We start from the raw sequence: 23,390 nt of genomic DNA on the forward strand, positions 1-23,390 counted from the left end.
TTGAAAAATAACGCTGATTTGTTTAACAAATAGTGACTTTGCAATTTTGTGGTTTCTCAATGATCCCGTGGTGCGATAAGAAAAATTTCATCACAGGTACCATCAGCCTAGCTAAAAATGATGATTCCCAAAAGTTGTTGGTCACTTCCGTAAAAATGATTATTTTCAAAATCTGAGGTCCCTATTAGTTTCCTCTTATGACCTAGATGCTTCAATATAATTATAACAAATTATTTCCTTACGGTTCAAATTTTAGACCCAAAAAATTTAGTAAAATTTTATTGCAATTTCGTAAATTTAAATACGTACTTCTTTTTGACTAAGATTGTAGACAAATATTCTACATTCTTTTACTTATAAAATGTTTCTCCTTTTATGTTATAAAAATAATATTAATTTTTCTATACGATAAATCACTTCAAATGTGGTAATACAATTTACTACACTCACAAAACTATTTCATTGTATAATAAAATTAATTCCAAAATTTACTCCTTTAATTGTTATTAATAACAACTTATGACCTTGTACAACAATCAACACCAAATGTCTCCGTAAATTATAATAACTATCAAAGCTACACCGTCACTTAATAAAACTCAATTCCGCCGGCATTATTTTTACTCTTGTCTTAAATAACTAATTGATTTTCCCGTTTTTATATAATAACCGACCCTATTGGTTTTAACGAAAATTACCTACTTGCAAAGGACTTTACTATAGTATAATAAAATCCATTTCAAATCATTTGTTTCTTTGTTATTAAAAATAATTAAATATTTTATCCTGTCAAGAACCCAAATGTATTAAGCCAAATTTGTAATACTTATCAATGGCTATATAACCATATAATAAGATATATTTTTAAATTAATTCTTTCAATTATTACAACTAACATTAATACTTTTTATATAATAAACAATATTAAGTAGCTCAATGGTTTTGCTACACCTATAAAAACCTTCATGGTATTACAGTTCAAACGATCTCAAATATTACCAATCTCGTAATATTATATTATAAATCTATCAAATTATTAATATAAATGTTTCAAAATTATTTTATTTAACTGCTAGATATATAAAACTGTTTTTATATATTTTACTGATTTTATGTATGTTTTTGTGTTTTTATTTTAATATATTATATATATATATTATTAATAAATTATATAAGCTATACTAAGTTATACATATATTTTTTTTGTTTTAATATAAAAATTATATGAAGTAATAATATTAACATATATAAAGGAAAGAAAATATTAAAAGCACAAAAAAATATATATGTATAACTTAGTTATATGCTTTATGATAGATTTATTTAATTAATTAGTCACGTATATATATATATATATTAAAATAAAAACACAAAAACATACATAAAATCAGTAAAATATATAAAAACAGTTTTATATACTCTAGCAGTTAAATAAAATAATTTTGAAACATTTATATTAATAATTTGATAGATTTATAATATAATATTACGAGATTGGTAATATTTGAGATCGTTTGAACTGTAATACCATGAAGGTTTTTATAGGTGTAGCAAAACCATTGAGCTACTTAATATTGTTTATTATATAAAAAGTATTAATGTTAGTTGTAATAATTGAAAGAATTATTTAAAAATATATCTTATTATATGGTTATATAGCCATTGATAAGTATTACAAATTTGGCTTAATACATTTGGGTTCTTGACAGGATAAAATATTTAATTATTTTTATAACAAAGAAACAAATGGATTTGAAATGGATTTTATTATACTATAGTAAAGTCCTTTGCAAGTAGGTAATTTTCGTTAAAACCAATAGGGTCGGTTATTATATAAAAACGGGAAAATCAATTAGTTATTTAAGACAAGAGTAAAAATAATGCCGGCGGAATTGAGTTTTATTAAGTGACGGTGTAGCTTTGATAGTTATTATAATTTACGGAGACATTTGGTGTTGATTGTTGTACAAGGTCATAAGTTGTTATTAATAACAATTAAAGGAGTAAATTTTGGAATTAATTTTATTATACAATGAAATAGTTTTGTGAGTGTAGTAAATTGTATTACCACATTTGAAGTGATTTATCGTATAGAAAAATTAATATTATTTTTATAACATAAAAGGAGAAACATTTTATAAGTAAAAGAATGTAGAATATTTGTCTACAATCTTAGTCAAAAAGAAGTACGTATTTAAATTTACGAAATTGCAATAAAATTTTACTAAATTTTTTGGGTCTAAAATTTGAACCGTAAGGAAATAATTTGTTATAATTATATTGAAGCATCTAGGTCATAAGAGGAAACTAATAGGGACCTCAAATTTTGAAAATAATCATTTTTACGGAAGTGACCAACAACTTTTGGGAATCATCATTTTTAGCTAGGCTGATGGTACCTGTGATGAAATTTTTCTTATCGCACCACGGGATCATTGAGAAACCACAAAATTGCAAAGTCACTATTTGTTAAACAAATCAGCGTTATTTTTCAATATTTATAGTGTAGAAAGTTTTAATGAAATATTAATAGTTTAGAAGTTACAAAGTTAAAAACAATTAAAGTGAAAATCAATTAGTGAACAATTTAATATAAAAGGAAATAAGTTGTTTAACCCAAAAATATTAAGAAAAGAATAAATCGTTAATTAATTATGAATAAAAGTATATTACACATGGTATTACATTCATAGTAAGGATTATTGAATTTATTTAATGGAATATTTTATGTTACTGAGCATTAATTTAAGTATATAATTATTACGCATTTAATCTGTTAATAATTAAGTATATTAACAACACCATATACGAACACACTTATATATGTGCATATAACCCATAAAAGAATTATTGGTTATTTAAGATTTTATGAATTAATTAAGACTAACATTGTATTGGAATAATAATTTTATACGGTTTAATTATAATATTAAACCCGGCACACCAATAGTTGCTTTATTACTAATTTTATAATAACCAAAGAATAGACGTGCAAGTACATACACGTGTATATCTATATATATAGGCATCCCTATATATATAAGACAATTATTGGTTGAGTGAGATTTTATAAGTTTATTAGAATGGAATCTTGAAATAATAATTTTAGATGATTTAATTACATTATTAAAGGCTCATGATACCAATAATTGATTTTACAATAATTTATAATGATTATTATTTCACTGAGTGCGTTATATTATTAAGTAGACGTATGCAGGGTCTTATAATAATTCATGCATAAGACTAGGAGCATATAAAATGCATATGTCAAGCGTTATAATTTTAAGAATTAAATTTGTGAGCATTACAGAATTATTTAAATATTAATTTGAATAAGACAGTGAACACAGCGTTAAGTAACAAAGGAATAAAGATTTAAATTCACGAAGGAATATTATTTCATGATGACTAATTGTAAAAGACGGTGACTTGTCGGCACCTGATTGAAATAATAATCCAAGACCGCTGTCTTAATCAAAGGTTGAATAGATATCTCGAGCAAGACATATCGGCAGGAAGTTGCAGCTGCCATTTGATTCGGAGAAACTCCGGTTGATTAAAAAGCATAACAGATGAGCGATAATTCTGTACTGCGAATTTCATGTTGAACTTACGCGTCAAAATACGTTTATCTTTTGTAAGCGTTGAGCTCACCGTTGAGCTCATCGTCCCCACTAGACGCACCGTGAGACCAATCCCACCACTTAAGTTTTCGATCCCACCATAAGAAGCTTCGAAAACGAAGAACCAATGAGTTAAGTGGGCAGAGCCTCCCTACTATTTTAGTTTTTGCTTTAACCGTAGCGTCCCCACTTATTGTAATCCCTTCTCGAGCTACAGGGACCCTGTCCCCACGCATCATAATTTTGAGTATATAACGTGATGCAGCAGCCAGAGAAGAATCACACTTTTTACACACTTTACACTGTAACCTTTTTGACGACCTTTTAGACTAACTTACTTTTAATTAATTATTGGAGTCGCTAGCTAGCGTAATTCGCTAACTAAGCGTAAAATATAACGTAGAGCCAGTGAAGTTTGAGTTATTACCGAAGTCTGATTGACTTATTCTTTTGCTGCTACATCATCAAGTGCTTCCTGACCTGAGGGTTAGATCTGTGCGAACGCTTGTGAGTAGATTCATTTATTATTTTATACTCGCTGCTCTTATGGACGTTATACTTGTACTCCATATACATACTACACATTTTGACAGATTTATAAAGCTTCAATACATTATTACACTTACAGTTACTTAATATTTTGATTTATAATTATTTGTGAAACAATTACTGGCCTGAGGGTTCAGATTTATATGACATTTGCGAATAAACTTATTTCAATAACACATAATTCATATTGTAACCAACTTCTATATTACACTTGAATTTTAGTAATAAACTTTTGATTAATTTGATTGTTCATTAAATATACCCTTCAATTATTATTGTGGTCCCCCTCGGGAATATCTTGGCACAGAGGGTACCGCAGGTTGCATGAAATGGGACCAGTCTCGTTGCCCACGTGGCTTCGTTGCTTCCGTTCGTGATTAGAATCACTCGATGTGATACGACAGAGTGGCTGGTCACTCTCGGTTTCGTGAGTCGCGTTGTGATCGAATTATTGTTATTCTGTTAGTGTCACGGTCGCGTGGTCGGAAAAGTGCCTCGTACTCTGGGTCAATGTAGTGAGGCTCGATGCCGTAATACTGCGAGACGACGGTTGTTCACTGACTCTAAGTTAGAAAATATACGAGCTAAACGTCTTGCTCGGTGTTTCTTCCTCCTCGTCTCGTTTTCGGCATTAGAACTTCGTCATTTATGCAAAGTTATGTTAAAACGTGCGCGCCTCAGTTAGGTGTACCTTGTGATGAGAGTGGTGCGGAAAGGGATTCGTTACCGAGTGACCGTCCCGTGCGTTGTTCCGCACTGTATGACTGTCAGCTCAGCGGAAATGAAGACCAACGTGCGTGTCCGCACTGTAGGCTCGTTAGTTGGTTGCACACACACACAAAACCAATGACCGAAACTGAGGTAGCTCGCGTAAAATTTATAGTCGCTGATTATGATCAAATCGGCTTGGTGGTCAAAAATAAATAATCGTAATTCAAGCACACAAAATACATATATTCTAAAAAAATGAATTGTGGAAATACAATTGTTCTTACAAAATTTAAGTTAACTACTACGGTTATTAATGCTAACGTCTAACTCTAAGATAACTCTGAAGTAACAGTATTGAAAAATATTCTAAGTAAGTCGAGTGAATATTCAAGTATGAAAAGAAAAATATTCTAAGTCAAGATACGAAGATTGAAAAATATTCTAAGTCGAAATACGAAGGAATGGAAAAAGTTCTAAGTTCGAATTAGAGATTGAAATAGAAAAGGCTAACCGTGGGCCTTGAGTGTCGAGTGAACTCTTGTTCGGAGTCGCGAGTCGAAACTGAACTTTTCGGTCCTGCACTGAGGTCCTTTGTTTTCGGCGGGCTCGTGCTGCGGCGGTTCGGTAGTGGGGTCCCCTCTCTCGTGAGAGTGGTTGGAGAGTGGGACGTCCCTCGTGGAAGTGAGTCCGACAAAATGGCGGTTCCGAGGTGCGTCTTGTGCGCGTCGTTCGGACCGTTGAGCAGAAAAGAGAAAGTTCGATTTTTACCGGGACGTGACAAATATTATAGTGTAGAAAGTTTTAATGAAATATTAATAGTTTAGAAGTTACAAAGTTAAAAACAATTAAAGTCAAAATCAATTAGTGAACAATTTAATATAAAAGAAATAAGTTGTTTAACCCAAAAATATTAAGAAAAGAATAAATCGTTAATTAATTATGAATAAAAGTATATTACACATGGTATTACTCATAGTAAGGATTATTGAATTTATTTAAGGAATATTTTATGTTACTGAGCATTAATTTAAGTATATATTATTACGCATTTAATCCGTTAATAATTAAGTATATTAACCATATCATATACGAACACCTTATATAGGTGCGTATAACCCATAAAAGAATTATTGGTTATTTAGATTTTATGAATTAATTAAGACTAATATTTTATTGGAATAATAATTCTATACGGTTTAATTATAATATTAAACCCCGGCACACCAATAGTTGCTTTATTACTAATTTTATAATAACCAAAGAATAGACGTGCAAGTACATACACGTGTATATCTATATATATAGGCATCCCTATATATATAAGACAATTATTGGTTGAGTGAGATTTTATAAGTTTATTAGAATGGAATCTTGAAATAATAATTTTAGATGATTTAATTACATTATTAAAGGCTCACGATACCAATAATTGATTTCACAATAATTAATAATGATTATTATTTCACTAAGTGCGTTATATTATTAAGTAGACGTATGCAGGGTCTTATAATAATTCATGCATAAGACTAGGAGCATATAAGATGCATATGTCAAGCGTTATAATTTTAAGGATTAAATTTGTGAGCATTACAGAATTATTTAAATATTAATTTGAATAAGACAGTGAACACAGCGTTAAGTAACAAAGGAATAAAGATTTAAATTCACGGAGGAATATTATTTCATGATGACTAATTGTAAAAGACGGTGACTTGTCGGCACCTGATTGAAATAATAATCCAAGACCGCTGTCTTAATCAAAGGTTGAATAGATATCTCGAGCAAGACATATCGGCAGGAAGTTGCAGCTGCCATTTGATTCGAAGAAACTCCGGTTGATTAAAAAGCATAACAGATGAGCGATAATTCTGTACTGAGAATTTCATGTTGAACTTGCGCGTCAAATACGTTTATCTTTTGTAAGCGTTGAGCTCACCGTTGAGCTCATCGTCCCCACTAGACGCACCGTGAGACTAATCCCACCACTTAAATTTTCGATCCCACCATAAGAAGCTTCGAAAACGAAGAACCAATGAGTTAAGTGGGCAGAGTCTCCCTACTATTTTAGTTTTTGCTTTAACCGTAGCGTCCCCACTTATTGTAATCCCTTCTCGAGCTACAGGGACCCTGTCCCCACGCATCATAATGTTTGAGTATATAACGTGATGCAGCAGCCAGAGAATCACTGTACCTTTTTGACGACCCTTTTTAGACTAGACTTACTTTTAATTAATTATTGGAGTCGCTAGCTAGCGTAAATTCGCTAACTAAGCGTAAAATATAACGTAGAGCCAGTGAAGTTTGAGTTATTACCAAAGTCTGATTGACTTATTCTTGTGCTGCTACATCATCAAGTGCTTCCTGACCTGAGGGTTAGATTTGTGCGAACGCTTGTGAGTAAATTTATTTAATTATTTTATACTCGCTGCTCTTATGGAACGTTATACTTGTACTCCATATACTGTTACGTCCCGGCTAATCGCGGCTGCAAATTTTGGAAAGCAGGACTCGGACGTGTAGCACGGGACTAGATCACTGTTTCGGGTTACCGAATCCGAGGATTCTACCCGGGGATACTCGTGATCAGAGTGATTTCGCCAGGAGTGCAGTTCTCGCGGAAGGGTGCCAGGGTCGCTCTTTGTGAAAAATTTCGGTTCAAAAAAAGGGGTGGCCGATGGCGAATTTATTCGAATTTACTTCCCCCTAATTAAACCGATCATTTCGTTATAACAACGCGTGCATCTATGGACCGGTCGGTAGGTCGTTAATTGTGCGGAACAATAGGTACAGATTACATCAATCACACGGGGCCCGATGTTCAATTTATGAGTCTCCGTTTTCGCGTACGCGTTATGATAGATGGGTCCGATTCGTGACGATGTGCATTGTTCGCATAACGCGGCTTGTGTTTCGACGTCTTTGTATCCGCGCGTGATCACGCAAAGTGCCATCGGGTTGTATGAAAATGAATCAACCTCATTAGATCATTAATGGACGACTGCAATACTGTTCTGACCTTTACTTTGAATGAGTTACTTTCATTAACTTATCATTAGAAAGCTGTAGTAATATTCTGAATTTTACTTGACTGAGTCGATAACTTCATTAATTTATCATTAGGCCGGTGTAAGTTGAGAGGTAATAGTATGATAATTTCACTTACCCAGGGGTTCTTGGTTACTCTCGATCCAGCGCTGTACCTTGATCTCTTGTGCCAGCCTATCGTAATGAGTTCGGCGAGGGTCCCCCTCGGGAATATCTTGGCACAGAGGGTATCGCAGGTTGCATGAAATGGGGACCAGTCTCGTTGCCCACGTGGCTTCGTTGCTTCCGTTCGTGATTAGAATCACTCGATGTAATACGACAGAGTGGCTGGTCACTCTCGGTTTCGTGAGTCGCGTTGTGATCGAATTATTGTTATTTCTGTTAGTGTCACGGTCGCGTGGTCGGAAAAGTGACTCGTACTCTGGGTCAATGTAGTGAGGCTCGATGCCGTAATACTGCGAGACGACGGTGTTCACTGATTCTAAGTTAGAAAATATACGAGCTAAACGTCTTGCACGGTGTTTCTTTCCTCCTCGTCTCGTTTTCGGCATTAGAACTTCGTCATTTATGCAGAAGTTAATGTTAAAACGTGCGCGCCTCAGTTAGGGTGTACCTTGTGATGAGAGTGGTGCGGAAAGGGATTCGTTACCGAGTGACCGTCCCGTGCGTTGTCCGCACTGTAAGACTGTCAGCTCAGCGGAATGAAGACCAACGTGCGTTGTCCGCACTGTAGGCTCGTTAATTGGTTGCACACACACACACAAACACAATGACCGAAACTGAGGTAGCTGCGTAAAATTTATAGTCGCTGAATTATGATCAAATCGGCTTGGTGGTCAAAAATAAAATAAATCGTAAATTCAAGCACACAAAATACATATATTCTAATAAAATGAAGTGGTGAAATACAATTGTTCTTACAAAATTTAAGTTAACTACTACGGTTATTAATGCTAACGTTTATATCTAAGATAACTCTGAAATACGAGGATTGAAAAATATTCCAAGTCGAGATACGAAGATTGGAAAATGTTCTAAGTCAAAATACGAAGATTGAAAAATATTCTAAGTCGAGATACGAAGGTTGAAAAATATTCTAAGTCGAAATACGAAGGAATGGAAAAGTTCTAAGTTCGAATTAGAGATTGAAATAGAAAAAGGCTAACCGTGGCCCTTGAGTGTCGAGTGAACCTCTTGGTTCGGAGTCGCGAGTCGAACTGCACTTTTCCGGTCCTGCAATGAGGTCCTTTGTTTTCGGCGGCTCGGTGTTTCGGCGGTTCGGTAGTGGGGGTCCCCTCTCTCGTGAGAGTGGGTTGGAGAGTGGGACGTCCCTCGTGGAAGTAGGGGTACCGACAAAATGGCGGTTCCGAGGTGCGTCTTGTGCGCGTCGTTCGGTCCGTTGACAGAAAAGAGAAAGTTCGATTTTTACCGGGACGTGACAAAATATACTTCCTGTGACTAAATTGAATGTATAAGGTAGAATATATAATGAATTGGTCAGACGTAGTGTACATAAGGAATTGGTCAGACGAATGAATCTATGTTAGTGCTTAACAATACAATAAACGAAAATTATGTAATTTATTAAATTTAAATCTTGTTAGTAATATACTGTAACCATAATTAAAGTTATTAATTTACCATGCACTGCTTTATAGTAAGTCAGCAATCTCTTATTATTGTCACTAGCGTAATTGTCACTAGCGTAAGTCGTACTATTGTCACTAGCGTAAATCGAACTTTTACCATGCTCACTTGATTTAAGTACGCAAATGTAATAAATTTGTAATGCAAATGTTAAATTAATGTTTATAATCGAATTATCCTTCAAATAATGGTATGATTTGATTTTAATTCACTTAAATATTAAATGCGACTTAATTGTGTAATGAGGCATATATGTTCTTATACCGAGCTAATGCATGAGAATGAGAAAATGGCGGCTATACACGCCGTGGTATACAGGGTGGTCCACTTAAATCGATCATCTTAGATATTTCACTTGTTTTTGATGATACGAAAAAATGTCTAAGGAAAAAGTTGCACCGTTCGAAGGGGCTATCATGATGACAGAACAAAAAGTTGTTCAAGGCTATTTTTTTCGGAGATTCAGAGGTCAAGATAATTTTTTTAAATGGAACTACATATTTTTGTTTGCGCAATTTTATAGCCAACATCGAGAGGAGTTCAGCGACCTATGACAACATGACCTTTAAATGATCTTGAACGTGGGAAACAGAAAAATCAAACTTTATGCTCTTCAACACAAAAATTTATTTAAGGAGGTGTTCGAAATGATGTCCTCCGACTTCAATACATTTTCTAAGGCTCCATGGACGTTTTACTTATCGAAGCCACCTTAGATTTTCGACGGTCCAATAGTTCATATTTCTTCTATTTACTTGTCCATGGTTAGTGAACATTGATTCATCGGTAAAACATTCTCATGTTCTGGAATTCAATGGAATGTAAGATTGAAATAATTCCATACATGTATTGTGTGCGTGTGTGTATGTGTATGTAAATATTTATGATCGTGAAATGCTTTTGCAGTTCAGTTCATTTCCTGAGCTTCTCGATATCAGAGTTTAAATATGACTGATTATACGAAAGAGGAAAGAATAGAAATGCTTTTTATTTACGGTGAAAGCGGAAGAAGCTCTACAGAGGCGCAGAGAATGTACGGCGAAAGATACCCTGAAAAGCGTTTACCGTCTCGCGCTGCTTTTGACCGTCTTATTACAACATTTCGTGAAACTGGAAGTGTTTGTTCACGTAAGAAAATGCGACCTCGTTTACAAACTAATGAACCAGCAGAAGTTACTGTTTTGGCTGCAGTGGCAAATAATCCACATATCAGTTCTCGACAAATACAAAGAAATACTGGTATTTCCAAGCCAAGTGTTTTACGCATTGTTAAACGTCACTCATTTCATCCATATCACATTGCATTGCATCAAGAACTTCATGGAAATGATTTTATTAATCGAATAGAATTTTGTCAATGGGCGCTACAACAGTTGGAGGTCAATGAATTTTTCTTCAACAGAATATTGTTTACCGATGAATCAACTTTCACTAACCATGGACGCTGGATAGGAAGAGGAGGACATATCAGTTGGCCAGCACATTCTCCTGATTTGAATCCTTTAGACTTTTTTTTGTGGGGAATGTTAAAGAACACTGTTTACAATGATGTACCAACTATACAAGAGAACATGAGAGAGCGCATTTTGAATGCATATGCTAGTATAAATTCAGAAATGATAAAAAGAGTAAGAGTATCATTTGTGCATCGTATTCGAAAATGTATTGAAGTCGGAGGACATAATTTCGAACACCTCTTTAAATAAATTTTTGTGTTGAAGAGCATAAAGTTTGATTTTTCTGTTTCCCGCGTTCAAGATCATTTAAAGGTTATGTTGTCATAGGTCGCTGAACTCCTCACGATGTTGGCTATAAAATTGCGCAAACAAAAATATGTAGTTCCATTTAAAAAAATTATCTTGACCTTTGAATCTCCGAAAAAAATAGCCTTGAAAAAATTTTTGTTCCGTCATCATGATAGCCCCTTCGAACGGTGCAACTTTTTCCTTAGACATTTTTTCGTATCATCAAAAACAAGTGAAATATCTAAGATGATCGATTTAAGTGGACCACCCTGTATGACAGGTATGGAAGCGAATGTTCGCCCTCGAATGTTTTCAAAGGATAAATCACAGCGAATGAAGTCGCTGTTAATGGTATTCAAAGGGAAAAAGCGAATTAACGCTTTTAATATAATTGAAATAAATGGGTATGCCTCGCACAAATAAATTGAAATAATTAATGCATTCATGTACTATATATTCAATATAGGGTGACGCTTCGCTGCGAATTTACGCTGGCGAGCGATTCTGAACGAAAGTTAAAGTTGAAATATAATTGTTTGCAACTGTCGTACCATTAATTAATATTATTCTCAATGATTAATACAATAATAATTGAAGGGTATATTTAAAGAACAATCAAATTAATCAAAAGTTTATTACTAAAATTAAGTGTAATATAGAAGTTGGTTACAATATGAATGTATGTGTTAGTTGAAATAGTTTTATTCGCAAATGTCATATAAATCTGAACCCTCAGGCCAGTAATTGTTTCACAAATAATTATAAATCAAAATATTAAGTAACTGTAAGTGTAATAATGTATTGAAGCTTTATAAATCTGTCAAAATGTGTAGTATGTATATGGAGTACAAGTATAACGTCCATAAGAGCAGCGAGTATAAAATAATGAGACGAATCTACTCACAAGCGTTCGCACAGATCTAACCCTCAGGTCAGGAAGCACTTGATGATGTAGCAGCAAAAGAATAAGTCAATCAGACTTCGGTAATAACTCGAACTTCACTGGCTCTACGTTATATTTTACGCCCAGTTAGCGAATTTACGCTAACTAGCGACTCCAATAGTAGTCGTAATTATAATTAATTAAAAGGTGAATTAAAGTGTTAAAAAGTGTCTAAGTCAGGTGTACAAAGAGTGATTCTCTGGCTGCTGCACCACGTTATATACTCGAAAATTATGATGCGTGGGGACAGGGTCCCTGTAGCTCGAGAAGGGATTACAATAAGTGGGGACGCTACGGTTAAAGCAAAAACTAAAATAGTAGGGAGGCTCTGCCCACTTAACTCATTGGTGCTTCGTTTTCGAAGCTTCTTATGGTGGGATCGAAAACTTAAGTGGTGGGATTGGTCTCACGGTGCGTCTAGTGGGGACGATGAGCTCAACGGTGAGCTCAACGCTTACAAAAGATAAACGTATTTTGACGCGTAAGTTCAACATAAAATTCTCAGTACAGAATTATCGCTCATCTGTTATACTTTTTAATCAACCGGAGTTTCTCCGTATCAAATGGCAGCTGCAACTTCCTGCCGATATATCTTACTCGAGATATCTATTCAACCTTTGATTAAGACAGCGGTCTTGGATTATTATTTCAATCAGGTGCCGACAAGTCACCGTCTTTTACAATTAGTCATCATGAAATAATATTCCTTCGTGAATTTAAATCTTTATTCCTTTGTTACTTAACGCTGTGTTCACTGTCTTATTCAAATTAATATTTCAATAATTCTGTAATGCTCACAAATTTAATTCTTAAAATTATAACGCCTGACATATGCATTTTATATGCTCCTAGTCTTATGCATGAATTATTATAAGACCTTGCATACGTCTACTAAATAATATAACGCACTCAGCTGAATAATAATCATTGTAAATTATTGTAAAATCAATTACTGGTATCATGAGCCTTTAATAATGTAATTAAATCATCTAAAATTATTATTACAATATATCATTCTAATAAACTTATAAAATCTCACTCAACCAATAATTGTCTTATACTTATAGGAATACCTATATCTATATAGATATACACGTGTATGTATTTGCATGTCTATTCTTTGGTTATTACAAAATTATTAATAAAGCAACTATTGGTGTGACGGGTTTAATATTATAATTAAACCGTATAAAATTATTATTCCAATACAATATTAGTCTTAATTAATTCATAAAATCTTAAATAACCAATAATTGTTTTATGGGTTATATGCACATATATAAGTGTGTTCGTATATGGTGTGGTTAATGTACTTAATTATTAGCGGATTAAATGCGTAATAATTATGTCCTTAAATTAATGCTCAGTAACATAAAATATTCCTTTAAATAAATTCAATAATCCTTACTATGAATGTAATACCATGTGTAATATAATTTTATTCATAATTAATTAACGATTTATTCTTTTCTTAATATTTTTGGGTTAAACACCTTATTTCCCTTTATATTAAATTGTTCACTAATTGATTTTGACTTTAATTGTTTTTAACTTTGTAACTTCTAAACTATTAATATTTCATTAAAACTTTCTACACTATAAATATTGAAAAATAACGCTGATTTGTTTAACAAATAGTGACTTTGCAATTTTTGTGGTTTCTCAATGATCCCGTGGTGCGATAAGAAAAATGTCATCACAGGTACCATCAGCCTAGCTAAAAATGATGATTCCCAAAAGTTGTTGGTCACTTCCGTAAAAATGATTATTTTCAAATTCTGAGGTCCCTATTAGTTTCCACTTATGACCTAGATGCTTCAATATAATTATAACAAATTATTTCCTTACGGTTCAAATTTTAGACCCAAAAAATTTAGTAAAATTTTATTGCAATTTCGTATCTTTAAGTACGTACTTCTTTTTGACTAAGATTGTAGACAAATATTCTACATTCTTTTACTCATAAAATGTTTCTCCTTTTATGTTATAAAAATAATCTTTATTTTTCTATACGATAAATTACTTCAAATGTAGTAATACAATTTACTATACTCACAAAAACTATTTCATTGTATAATAAAATCAATTCCAAAATTTACTCCTTTAATTGTTATTAATGACAACTTATAACCTTGTACAACAATCAACACCAAATGTCTCCGTAAATTATAATAACTGTCAAAGCTACACTGTCACTTAATAAAACTCAATTCCGCCCGCATTATTTTTACTCTTGTCTTAAATAACTAATTGATTTTTCCCGTTTTTATATAATAACCGACCTTATTGGTTTTAACGAAAATTACCTACTTGCATAGGACTTTACTATAATATAATAAAATCCATTTCAAATCCATTTGTTTCTTTGTTATAAAAAATAATTAAATATTTCATCCTCTCAATAACCCAAATGTATTAAGCCAAATTTGTAATACTTATCAACGGCTATATAACCATATAATAAGATATATTTCCAAACCAATTCTTTCAATTATTACAACTCACATTAATACTTTTTATATAATAAACAATATTAAATATCTCAATGGTTTTGCTATACCTACAAAAACCTTCATGGTATTACAATTCAAACAATCTTAAATATTACCAATCTCGTAATATTATATTATAAATCTATCAAATTATTAATGATAAATGTTTCAAACTTATTTTAATTAACTGCTTGAACATATAAAACTGTTTTTATATATTTTACTGATTTTATGTATGTTATTGTGTTTTTACGTTTTAGATAATATATATATATATATATATATATATGTGACTATATTAATTAAATAAATCTATCATAAAGCATAATAACTAAGTTATACATATATATTGTTTTTGTGGTTTTAATATTTTCTTCTCCCTTTATATATGTTAATATTATTAACATTACTTTATATATTTTTATATTAAAACTATTGTCAAGCTAAAGCGTTTAACATGATAAATGTGTCAGTTAGGTTGCAAAGTAAATAATATTCTTGGTTAGGTTAATAACAGACTACTGTACGTAAGCCTGTGGTTAACAATAAGTAGTGAAGCAAAATGGTAAGTATCAATGGCGCTCAAAAATAACTAACAGCGGTTATACATTAATAATTAATATTGCAAATAAAAAAATTAAAAATGGGTGTGAGGTGGACGTCAGGACGTCACAGAAGGGCGCAACAGAGCGCCTCTCGTACCTTGTTGCACTTAGGCCCCAAAGCACGAGTCGGACTGACCACTGTGTTCCGGTTTAAAGGTCAACGACCACGGGGGTCGATCTTACCCTAAACCCGGAAGGGTCTGTCCGTAGGTCCCTTTTTAGATCAAGGAAATAAATCCCTTTTACCTGGGATAGGACCGGTACGACCTGCTGAAAATGGAGATGAGTAGAGGGAACTCAAATAATTAACACATCCTTTTTTTGTTAATTTAAACATTATATTTGGAAAAAGAAAATTACGTCTACGTACAACATAATATAATGTTCGTGTTGGTTGGTTTTTATTAAATGTGTAATTTGTAAATGCAAATATAGTTTGAGTGCTTATAGCATTTGATGGCAGATTGTAATTATCTAATAAACGAATAAAACAGTCAGCAACAAAAATGTTTAAAAATGTTTTACTTTAATTCTAAACTAAAATTAACGGTCGGTTAAAAAATAACGGCGGAGAAGGGTGGCTGGGATTAGGATAGGATAAAGCCGTCCCCTGACTATGAGGGGCATCCCGACGGCTGGGTCTGTGTGCCGAAGGGCGGCCCTGAGAGTGGGAATGGGATCAAAATCGGGGTCTAGAACGAGGGCATCAGGTGGAAGAGGGATAGTGATTTGAGGGAAGATGTAGAGGAACCGTTCACCGAGAGCCACTAGTGAACGGCGGAACTCTAAAATTGTATCCTCATCCACCGAGGCTGACGGAGAAAGAGAAGGGGAAGTTGGGAAATCCTCAAAATCACCAGGTTGGATAGGTGAGAAATGTCAGGCGGAGGAAGCTGGGGAAATAGAGGGAGAGTATCGGGGAGAACTAGGTGGTGATGCCTGGATAGAGGAGGGTGTTGTACACGGGGACACCCGAGATGTCCATGATGAGGAGTCGGAAAGAGAGAAATAACAGGAAGGTGGCGGTGTAAGAGAAGGAGGAGAGGATAAAGAAAGAGAAATGCTTGAAGGGGTTGATGGTCGGGAAAAGGAAGAGTTTGAGGAAACAGAAGATGGAGTAGGAGATCGGGGTATGGGTTCCAAAATCTAGAGTGAAGAGGATGGCGATGCCCGAGAAGAAGGGGAAGAAATGATCTGGACGGAGGAGGCGGAGGAGGGAGGCTGAGGAGGATCTAATATTACAACCGATGACGAAGTAGATGACGCAGAGGGGGGCCGCGTTTTGGTTTCAATCGCGTTCCTTTTGCGCGGTGGTTCTGCCGATGGGTGCCCCCCAGACCACAGCCCTTGATCTCCACGAAACGGTCCCGGAGAGGGAGACGCACTGCGGAATCTTTTGTTGGGAGACACTTAAAAAAGGGGCAAACGGAATAAGTTAAGGAGAAACGGATAGAAAAGGGTAAAAGAGACTAGAAGAGGAAAATGAGAATGAGAGTTGTCGGCGATGAATAAACAAACAGAGGAAAAAGGAAAGAAGGAAAGAGAAAAAGTAACAAACAGAAGATTCGCTCACTTATTTGCAGGAGATTCCGGTTGCGAGTCAATTGATGTAATGCCGACCGGTGAGAAATTCTCGTGCTCTGCAGGCCGTGCAAGTGTCCAGGACAGAGACCAGAGAAGAACTCTCGCAACAGAGCTGGTGTTATTCCACTTTGGAAATCTTTGTTTTATTCCAGTTCGGAAATCTAGGTCGGCACTGAGTTTTACGAAACTTCCGAACAGTACAAGATGAGCGATATGCTTACGTTCGCGAAGGCGGACAGAATGAAACAGCTATCTCCCGGAGTGGTCGTCGCCTTTTTATATGATAGGAATAGTGTGGAAGAGGGGTAGCTTTTCCGGGAACTACTTTTCGACGACCGTTCGCTAATTAACTGCAGCTATTGACAGTCGGTCTATGAGGCGATAAGCCGTTCGAAGATGGTTCTCTTAAGTCTCGCACTGGTACACGTGTGTCCGGACTCGCGGCTCCTGTGAAGGTATTTACCCGCAGATGATCCGGCGTAGCTGTATCATTTCTCTTCCCGGAAGAGCGATATCCCAAACTGACACCGCGAGCCTACAGTCACGCGTGACCGAATTTGTTGCGATGCGGCTTATTGTCTTTCAATTCAAAAATAATCATTAGAGATCAAGGGGTTTAATATCGGGATCTAATATCGCGCCTGCCCGGACATGTGTGTCAGAACCTGCGGCTCCTGTGAGGGTTTCTCCCCGGAGATGATCCGACGCAGGTGTATCATTTGTTTTTTTTCTAATCCCTCACTGGGGCCCTAACCTACTGACCACACGCGACTGGATCGATGCGTCGCGCCACATTGTCCGACAACGAAAAAAAGATATCGCTATATTTCTTGGAAGCAAGGGGAACCGTGCAGTCTCTGGACGTAACAAGAAAAATACAATTTATTTTTATGTTTACATTTATTATTAAAATAATTAAATATTCATAAAATAAATATTATACATCCCAGCAAACACAGAATATAACTATTATATATCTCAGAAGTAACACGTAATATAACAGTTGTTATACACTATTAATATTGAGGCTACATAATTTCCTTTTATAACTGTAATATTACTTTGTTTTAAAACTTTATTATAACTGTGTTATTTCCTGGTTATAATAATATAACAGCAATATAAATTGAACATAACACGTGATATTACAAATGCTATATTATTATTACTTTGATGTTATACAACGTGTTATATAGAGATGTTATATTCATTTTATATTATATAATTATAACATGAATATAACATATATATTAAAAATGTTGCCTCTTTTCGTTGTTGGTATCCTTGCGTTCTTTTCAGTTCTTGCTGGTTCTTTCATCGTGTCAGCATGTTGTTGCGTGGTATGGAAGTGCTCTCTTTATCCAAGGTAATCCTTAATTTCTAACATTGATTAAAAGTATTATTATAAAGACTAACTATTTGTGCATATATTTTTACTAGTATTCTTTAACTTATTGCAGTTAACCTATGTATATGTAATTAAAATGGTGTAGTAGGTTATATATGCAAAAGTCACGTTGCAAGAATACAATACCGGTCGTCTTCACTTCTACGAAACATTTAGAAATGCTTATCATTGTCAAATGTACACAACTCTAAAGATTGATAATGAAATTAAGTATTTCTAAATGCTCCGTAGAAGTGGAAATGACTCGGCGTTGCATTCTTGCAATGCGACTTTTGCATCTTTTACCATTTTACATATGCATAGATTAACTGCAATAAGTTAAAGAATACTGGTAAAATTATATGTACAAATATTTAGTTTTCTTTATAATATAATACTTATTTTGAATACTTTTAATATTAATGTTACTGTTAGAAAAGATTACCTTGGATAAAGAGAACGCTTCCATAATACGCAACAACATGCTTTGTATATTTTATATGTATATGTTTAGAGTGCAAAATATAATAATTAAATATTTATATTTTTCCCTTTCCTCTGGAAAAACTGCATCATTATAATAACTATAGCGTGATTGTTATTGTATATGTTACTGTATTAACTTATATATTTTATACATACTAATTCCAGGAAAGGTCTTTGAATTAATTTCGAGCGAAAGCAAATGAAATAGTTTGTTCTTGCTTAGAATTAATTCAAAGACTTTTTCTAGGATTAGTATGTATAAAATATATATTTTCATTCTACAGTTACTATTCAGTTACAAAAAATATAACAGTAATATAACAATTACATAATTTACATCACGATTATATATATGTTATATAATTATTCGCTAACTTTATTTAGAGTATATAACATGTTGCATACGTATTATATTCACGTTATATAATTGTAACATGTGTGAATAGGAAATTACTACTAACGTGTATATAACCTAGTACATCTATGTAATATTGCGTGTTACATTCCGTTTTATTACGGTAATGTAATAGTTATATACCCGTGTTTGCTGGGCATATATCGTATTTTGGCTTTTTTGTTTTCTATATCCTTATATATCCTTATATATATATTGCAACATTATAATACTAATGTATCCTTACATATATTGCAACATTATAATACTAATAGAAAATACTGTTTTGATTTGCATTTAACATATTCATAAATTAAACTTAAAAGACTATAAATTCCGTTTAATGTGCTCTTAAGCGGATCCTGGAGTCGTCTGTATTACCGGCGGAATCGGTGATTTTCCTGCATTTCTTGAAAAATGCAGGAAAATCACCGATTCCTCCGGTAATACAGACGCCGCGACGGAGTTCACTGGCCACTCCAGGATCCCCTTAATATGCTCTCTACTGGACTATAGGTTTTCTTAAAACAATAAAACAAAACAACAAAAAATTATTCAAAAACCTAATTAAATTCTTATCACAGCACAGTACGTAACTTAATATTTTAACTGTATAACTATAATATAAAATAAAATGTCAAACTTTATAATATAAAATAAAAACCTCAGATTAGAATTAATCTATTTTTGCCAATAGGTTTTCCACCAAAGTTTCAATCCGCTGAAATGCATTCATTCTTTTATTATGCTGTTTTTCCCGCATTTCTCTTCTTTTCCTTTGTTCTTCTTATCCACTATGTATTGTTGTATGTATGTGTTTAATTTCCTTTTTTTGATACCTGAAATTATAATTATAAAATAATTACTTATAATACATTTACTTTTTATGTACATTTAAAGTATATTTAATTTTACATTTTTGTGATGGATCGTTTTCTTTTTCTTTTTCACTTTCATTTACATGAGATCCAGCTACTGACAATGGTTGCACCCATGGCTTATCTGCAAATAATTCTTGCATAATCTGAAGCAGAGACAGAAAGAGAGATAGATAGATATATAATGTTACGTCCAGCTCCCTGAGAGAGACGCACAAACCACGTATTTCTCACGTATCAACGCGAGTCGAGCCGACCGAGTTATCGGAAAGAAGGTCAGCGGCCGAAGGCCACTCTTACGCTTCTTCCGAATTAAGTCTGTTCGTCGGTCCTTTTTATGTAAGGGAATCAAATTCCTATTACAAGGGACAGGACCTTGTGCGATCAATTGAGGAAGGAAAGAGGTGAATGAATTAAACAAAATTTAACATGAACAATAAAAAATGGATTTATTTAAAATAGTCAAATGTAATAAGTAATCATTTGGTAAGCGGAAATTGTAAAAGAAAAAAAAGATAAATAACTGCATTAAAATTATAATGAAAATATAAATATGATATTAATTACTTAAAATTAACAATCCGTTGACTAGGACTCTTCGGGGTCTACAGTGTTGGTTAAAGGTGGAGGAATGGTAGGTGGTGGATCCGGAAGGAAAGGTGGAAGGTGAGAAAACAATGGATAATCGACCAGGGATAAATTGTGATGAGGATGGTCGGCGAAGGTTTTTAAATCCTCCAGTGGGATTGGAGAGGGAGACCGTGAGACGTAACGCACGGGAGAGTGTTGCAATAATTGATCGAAAGGGATGGGTGAATAGGATGGAGATGATATTTCGGATGGTGGAGGGAAAATATCAGGGTCGCTTAAAAACGCTTCTAGCTCTTCTAAGAGATCTTGAACCTCCTTGTCGGTGGTCACCTCTGGTGTTAATTGAGGGAATACTAGTCGGTGTGGCGGGATGTTAAATTCGCAAGGTGCCACTATATGAGCCAAAGAGTGAAAGTGTGTAATTAGTAGGGAAAAGTAAAGGAAGAGGCAAAATAAAAAAACAAATAACAACCAGTCAAGAAAGGAAACAAATAAAATAATCAATTATAAAGCTTACTTTTGAATTGTCCGGAGTCAGGGTTGACCGATGAATTCCAAGTGCAGTGCGCTAAGGCTCCTCCAATTTCAAAGTGGAATGAGTGTAGGAGTAAGCTGGTTCGCACTGACTTTAAGTTTACGATAGTGACTTTGTTAATGGTTCAAATTTGAAATAGCGACTAGTACGTCTGGTCGATTTGGAAGAAAACTATAGAATGCCTCGGGCGGTTTCACTGCCCTTTTTATAATATATGAAAAATCGTGTAAGAGGGGATTCTTCGAGACCATTCGGAGAGGGAAATGCCATTATTAGGCAATGGGAAAACGCCCAAACTTAGGTAACGGGAGGACACGTGTAGCTGAAATCGAAGGGACACCTTTGGACCTTGATAAGCGGCGAGAGCGTGATCATGGTTATGGTGACGAAATGCACGTGTTCATGGCCAAGGTGACCCAACGGTAGTGGTGATAAGGTAGACGATGCGCTAACGTTCAGGGTTGCTGCAAGAGGATGTTTGTTTAACGATCACGCGATGGGCACATGTATTGCGTGCCTTACGGTTCTCGATAGGTTACCGTTTGATACTGTGTGTCAAATATAAAAAAATAGAATATTGGGTAAATATTGATAATAACGGAGGACGCCCCGATGACCTTGACTTTGATACATATTGTCAAGATTACCCTCCTGAGTGACCTTTAAAAGATTTTAGCCGTCGCTCGTTATTTATTAAAAAGTAATTAACAAAAGAAGTTTAATGATTTTGCACGAATTTTCAGCTATCTACGCGAAGTGAGGACTTGATCTTGATATATATTATACAGATTATACTTCCGAGTAATCTGCAGAAGATTTTAGCCGTCGCCCGTTTGTTTGTTAAAAAATTATTAACAAAAAAGTTTAATGAATAAAGCATAATTTTACGATACCATATACGTTTACAAAAGAGTATATTTGATGGAATTTTAGCTTTAAATCAGAAATAGGTTTGAGTTAAGTTATATTTTCCGAAATTGGAGCCCCGGACACATACGCTCGGTTTTCAGCCCGCTTCGCGGTAGGGCAGGACTTCGCCCCTCCCCCCGCTGGGATCCGTGCCGTGTACCAAGTGATCACAATCTGTGTGAAATTTGTTACACTGCTCCGGCGGAGGGGGGGGGTGAAGCCCTGCCCCCCGCCCACCCGCGAAGCGGGCTGAAAACGATGCCGATACCATCCCACACCGCCCCCTATGTCATTCGTCCGAGGTGCCCGACGTATAAGTGCATCATAACATATCCTTCTAAGGAAAACGAGCGTATGTGTCCGGGGCTCCACTTTCGGAAAATGTAACCTAAGCCAATCCTATTTCTGATTTAAAGCTAAAATTTTATCAAATATACTCTTTCGTAAACGTATATGGTATCGTAAAATTATGCTTTATTTATTAAACTTTTTTGTTAATAACTTTTTAACAAACAACGAGCGACGAGTGAAACCTAATGCGGGTTATTCGGGAAGGTGACCTTTGTAATATATGTCAAACTCAAGTTCTTGCTTCGCGTGAACAACTGAAAATTCATGCAAAATTATTAAACTTCTTTTGTTAATAACTATTTAATAAACAACGAGCGACGGCTAAAACCTTTTGAAGGTCACTCCGGAGAGTGACCTCTATAATATATGCCACCGTCAAGGTCATTGGGGCGTCCTCCGTTATTGTCAATATTTACCGAATATTGTACAGCAATCGTGAGTGTTTTGGTTCAATAACGCGTGAATGATAAATAGCACGCGGAAATTATTAAAACGGATGTAATTCTATTATCTGTTTCTTACGAAAGCAAGGGACCGTGGAGTTTGGACGTAACACCCTCCACCTTAGACAAATGTCGGGGGTACACGATATTTGAAAAAGATACCTGTCCATTCTTGGGATGTGGTAAAGATAAAGATGCTTTGCTTTCGAGGGAAACCTATTATTCGTAAGAAGTATTTGTTGCGTGTCTTTTGGTTTTTGGAAGTGAAGGAAAGGGTAGTTCTTTTCAGCCTTTCGTTTGCTTTGCTAGTCCTTTTGCGCACATTACAATTATTTTGAATAATGGTGTGTGTGGGTGTATATGTATTTTTTTCTCTTTTTTTTACTCCTCTAATATATTGTTCTTTTCTTTTATTTTGTTATGTTTTTGTACTTATTTGTTGCTTTGTCTATTTATGCACTTATGTTTG

The 23,390-nt window shown here is 34.4% G+C and overlaps 1 protein-coding gene across 1 annotated transcript; it reads right to left on the minus strand.

Annotated features, from left to right (window-relative positions):
• Window positions 1-19,929: 19,929 nt before the first annotated feature.
• On the minus strand, window positions 19,930-20,419 carry LOC113562318. The gene is made up of 2 exons (XM_026971373.1): window positions 20,130-20,419; window positions 19,930-20,053 (listed from the first exon to the last, which is right to left on the minus strand). The coding sequence occupies exons 1-2, from the start codon at window positions 20,233-20,235 to the stop codon at window positions 19,947-19,949; spliced, it is 213 nt and encodes a 70-aa protein (XP_026827174.1). The 5' UTR covers window positions 20,236-20,419; the 3' UTR covers window positions 19,930-19,946.
• Window positions 20,420-23,390: the final 2,971 nt, after the last annotated feature.

This window comes from Ooceraea biroi, chromosome 7 (genome assembly GCF_003672135.1).
Source record: "Ooceraea biroi isolate clonal line C1 chromosome 7, Obir_v5.4, whole genome shotgun sequence".
Taxonomy (NCBI): Eukaryota; Metazoa; Arthropoda; class Insecta; order Hymenoptera; family Formicidae; genus Ooceraea; species Ooceraea biroi.

Bases quoted from the DNA above. Each gene is read 5' to 3' on its own strand.
- LOC113562318 (XM_026971373.1), bottom strand. From the start codon at position 20,235: ATGCAAGAATTATTTGCAGATAAGCCATGGGTGCAACCATTGTCAGTA. The intron at 20,054-20,129 runs GTAAAATTAAAT...TTATAATTTCAG, and splicing joins AAACGATCCATCACAAAAAT to GTATCAAAAAAAGGAAATTA.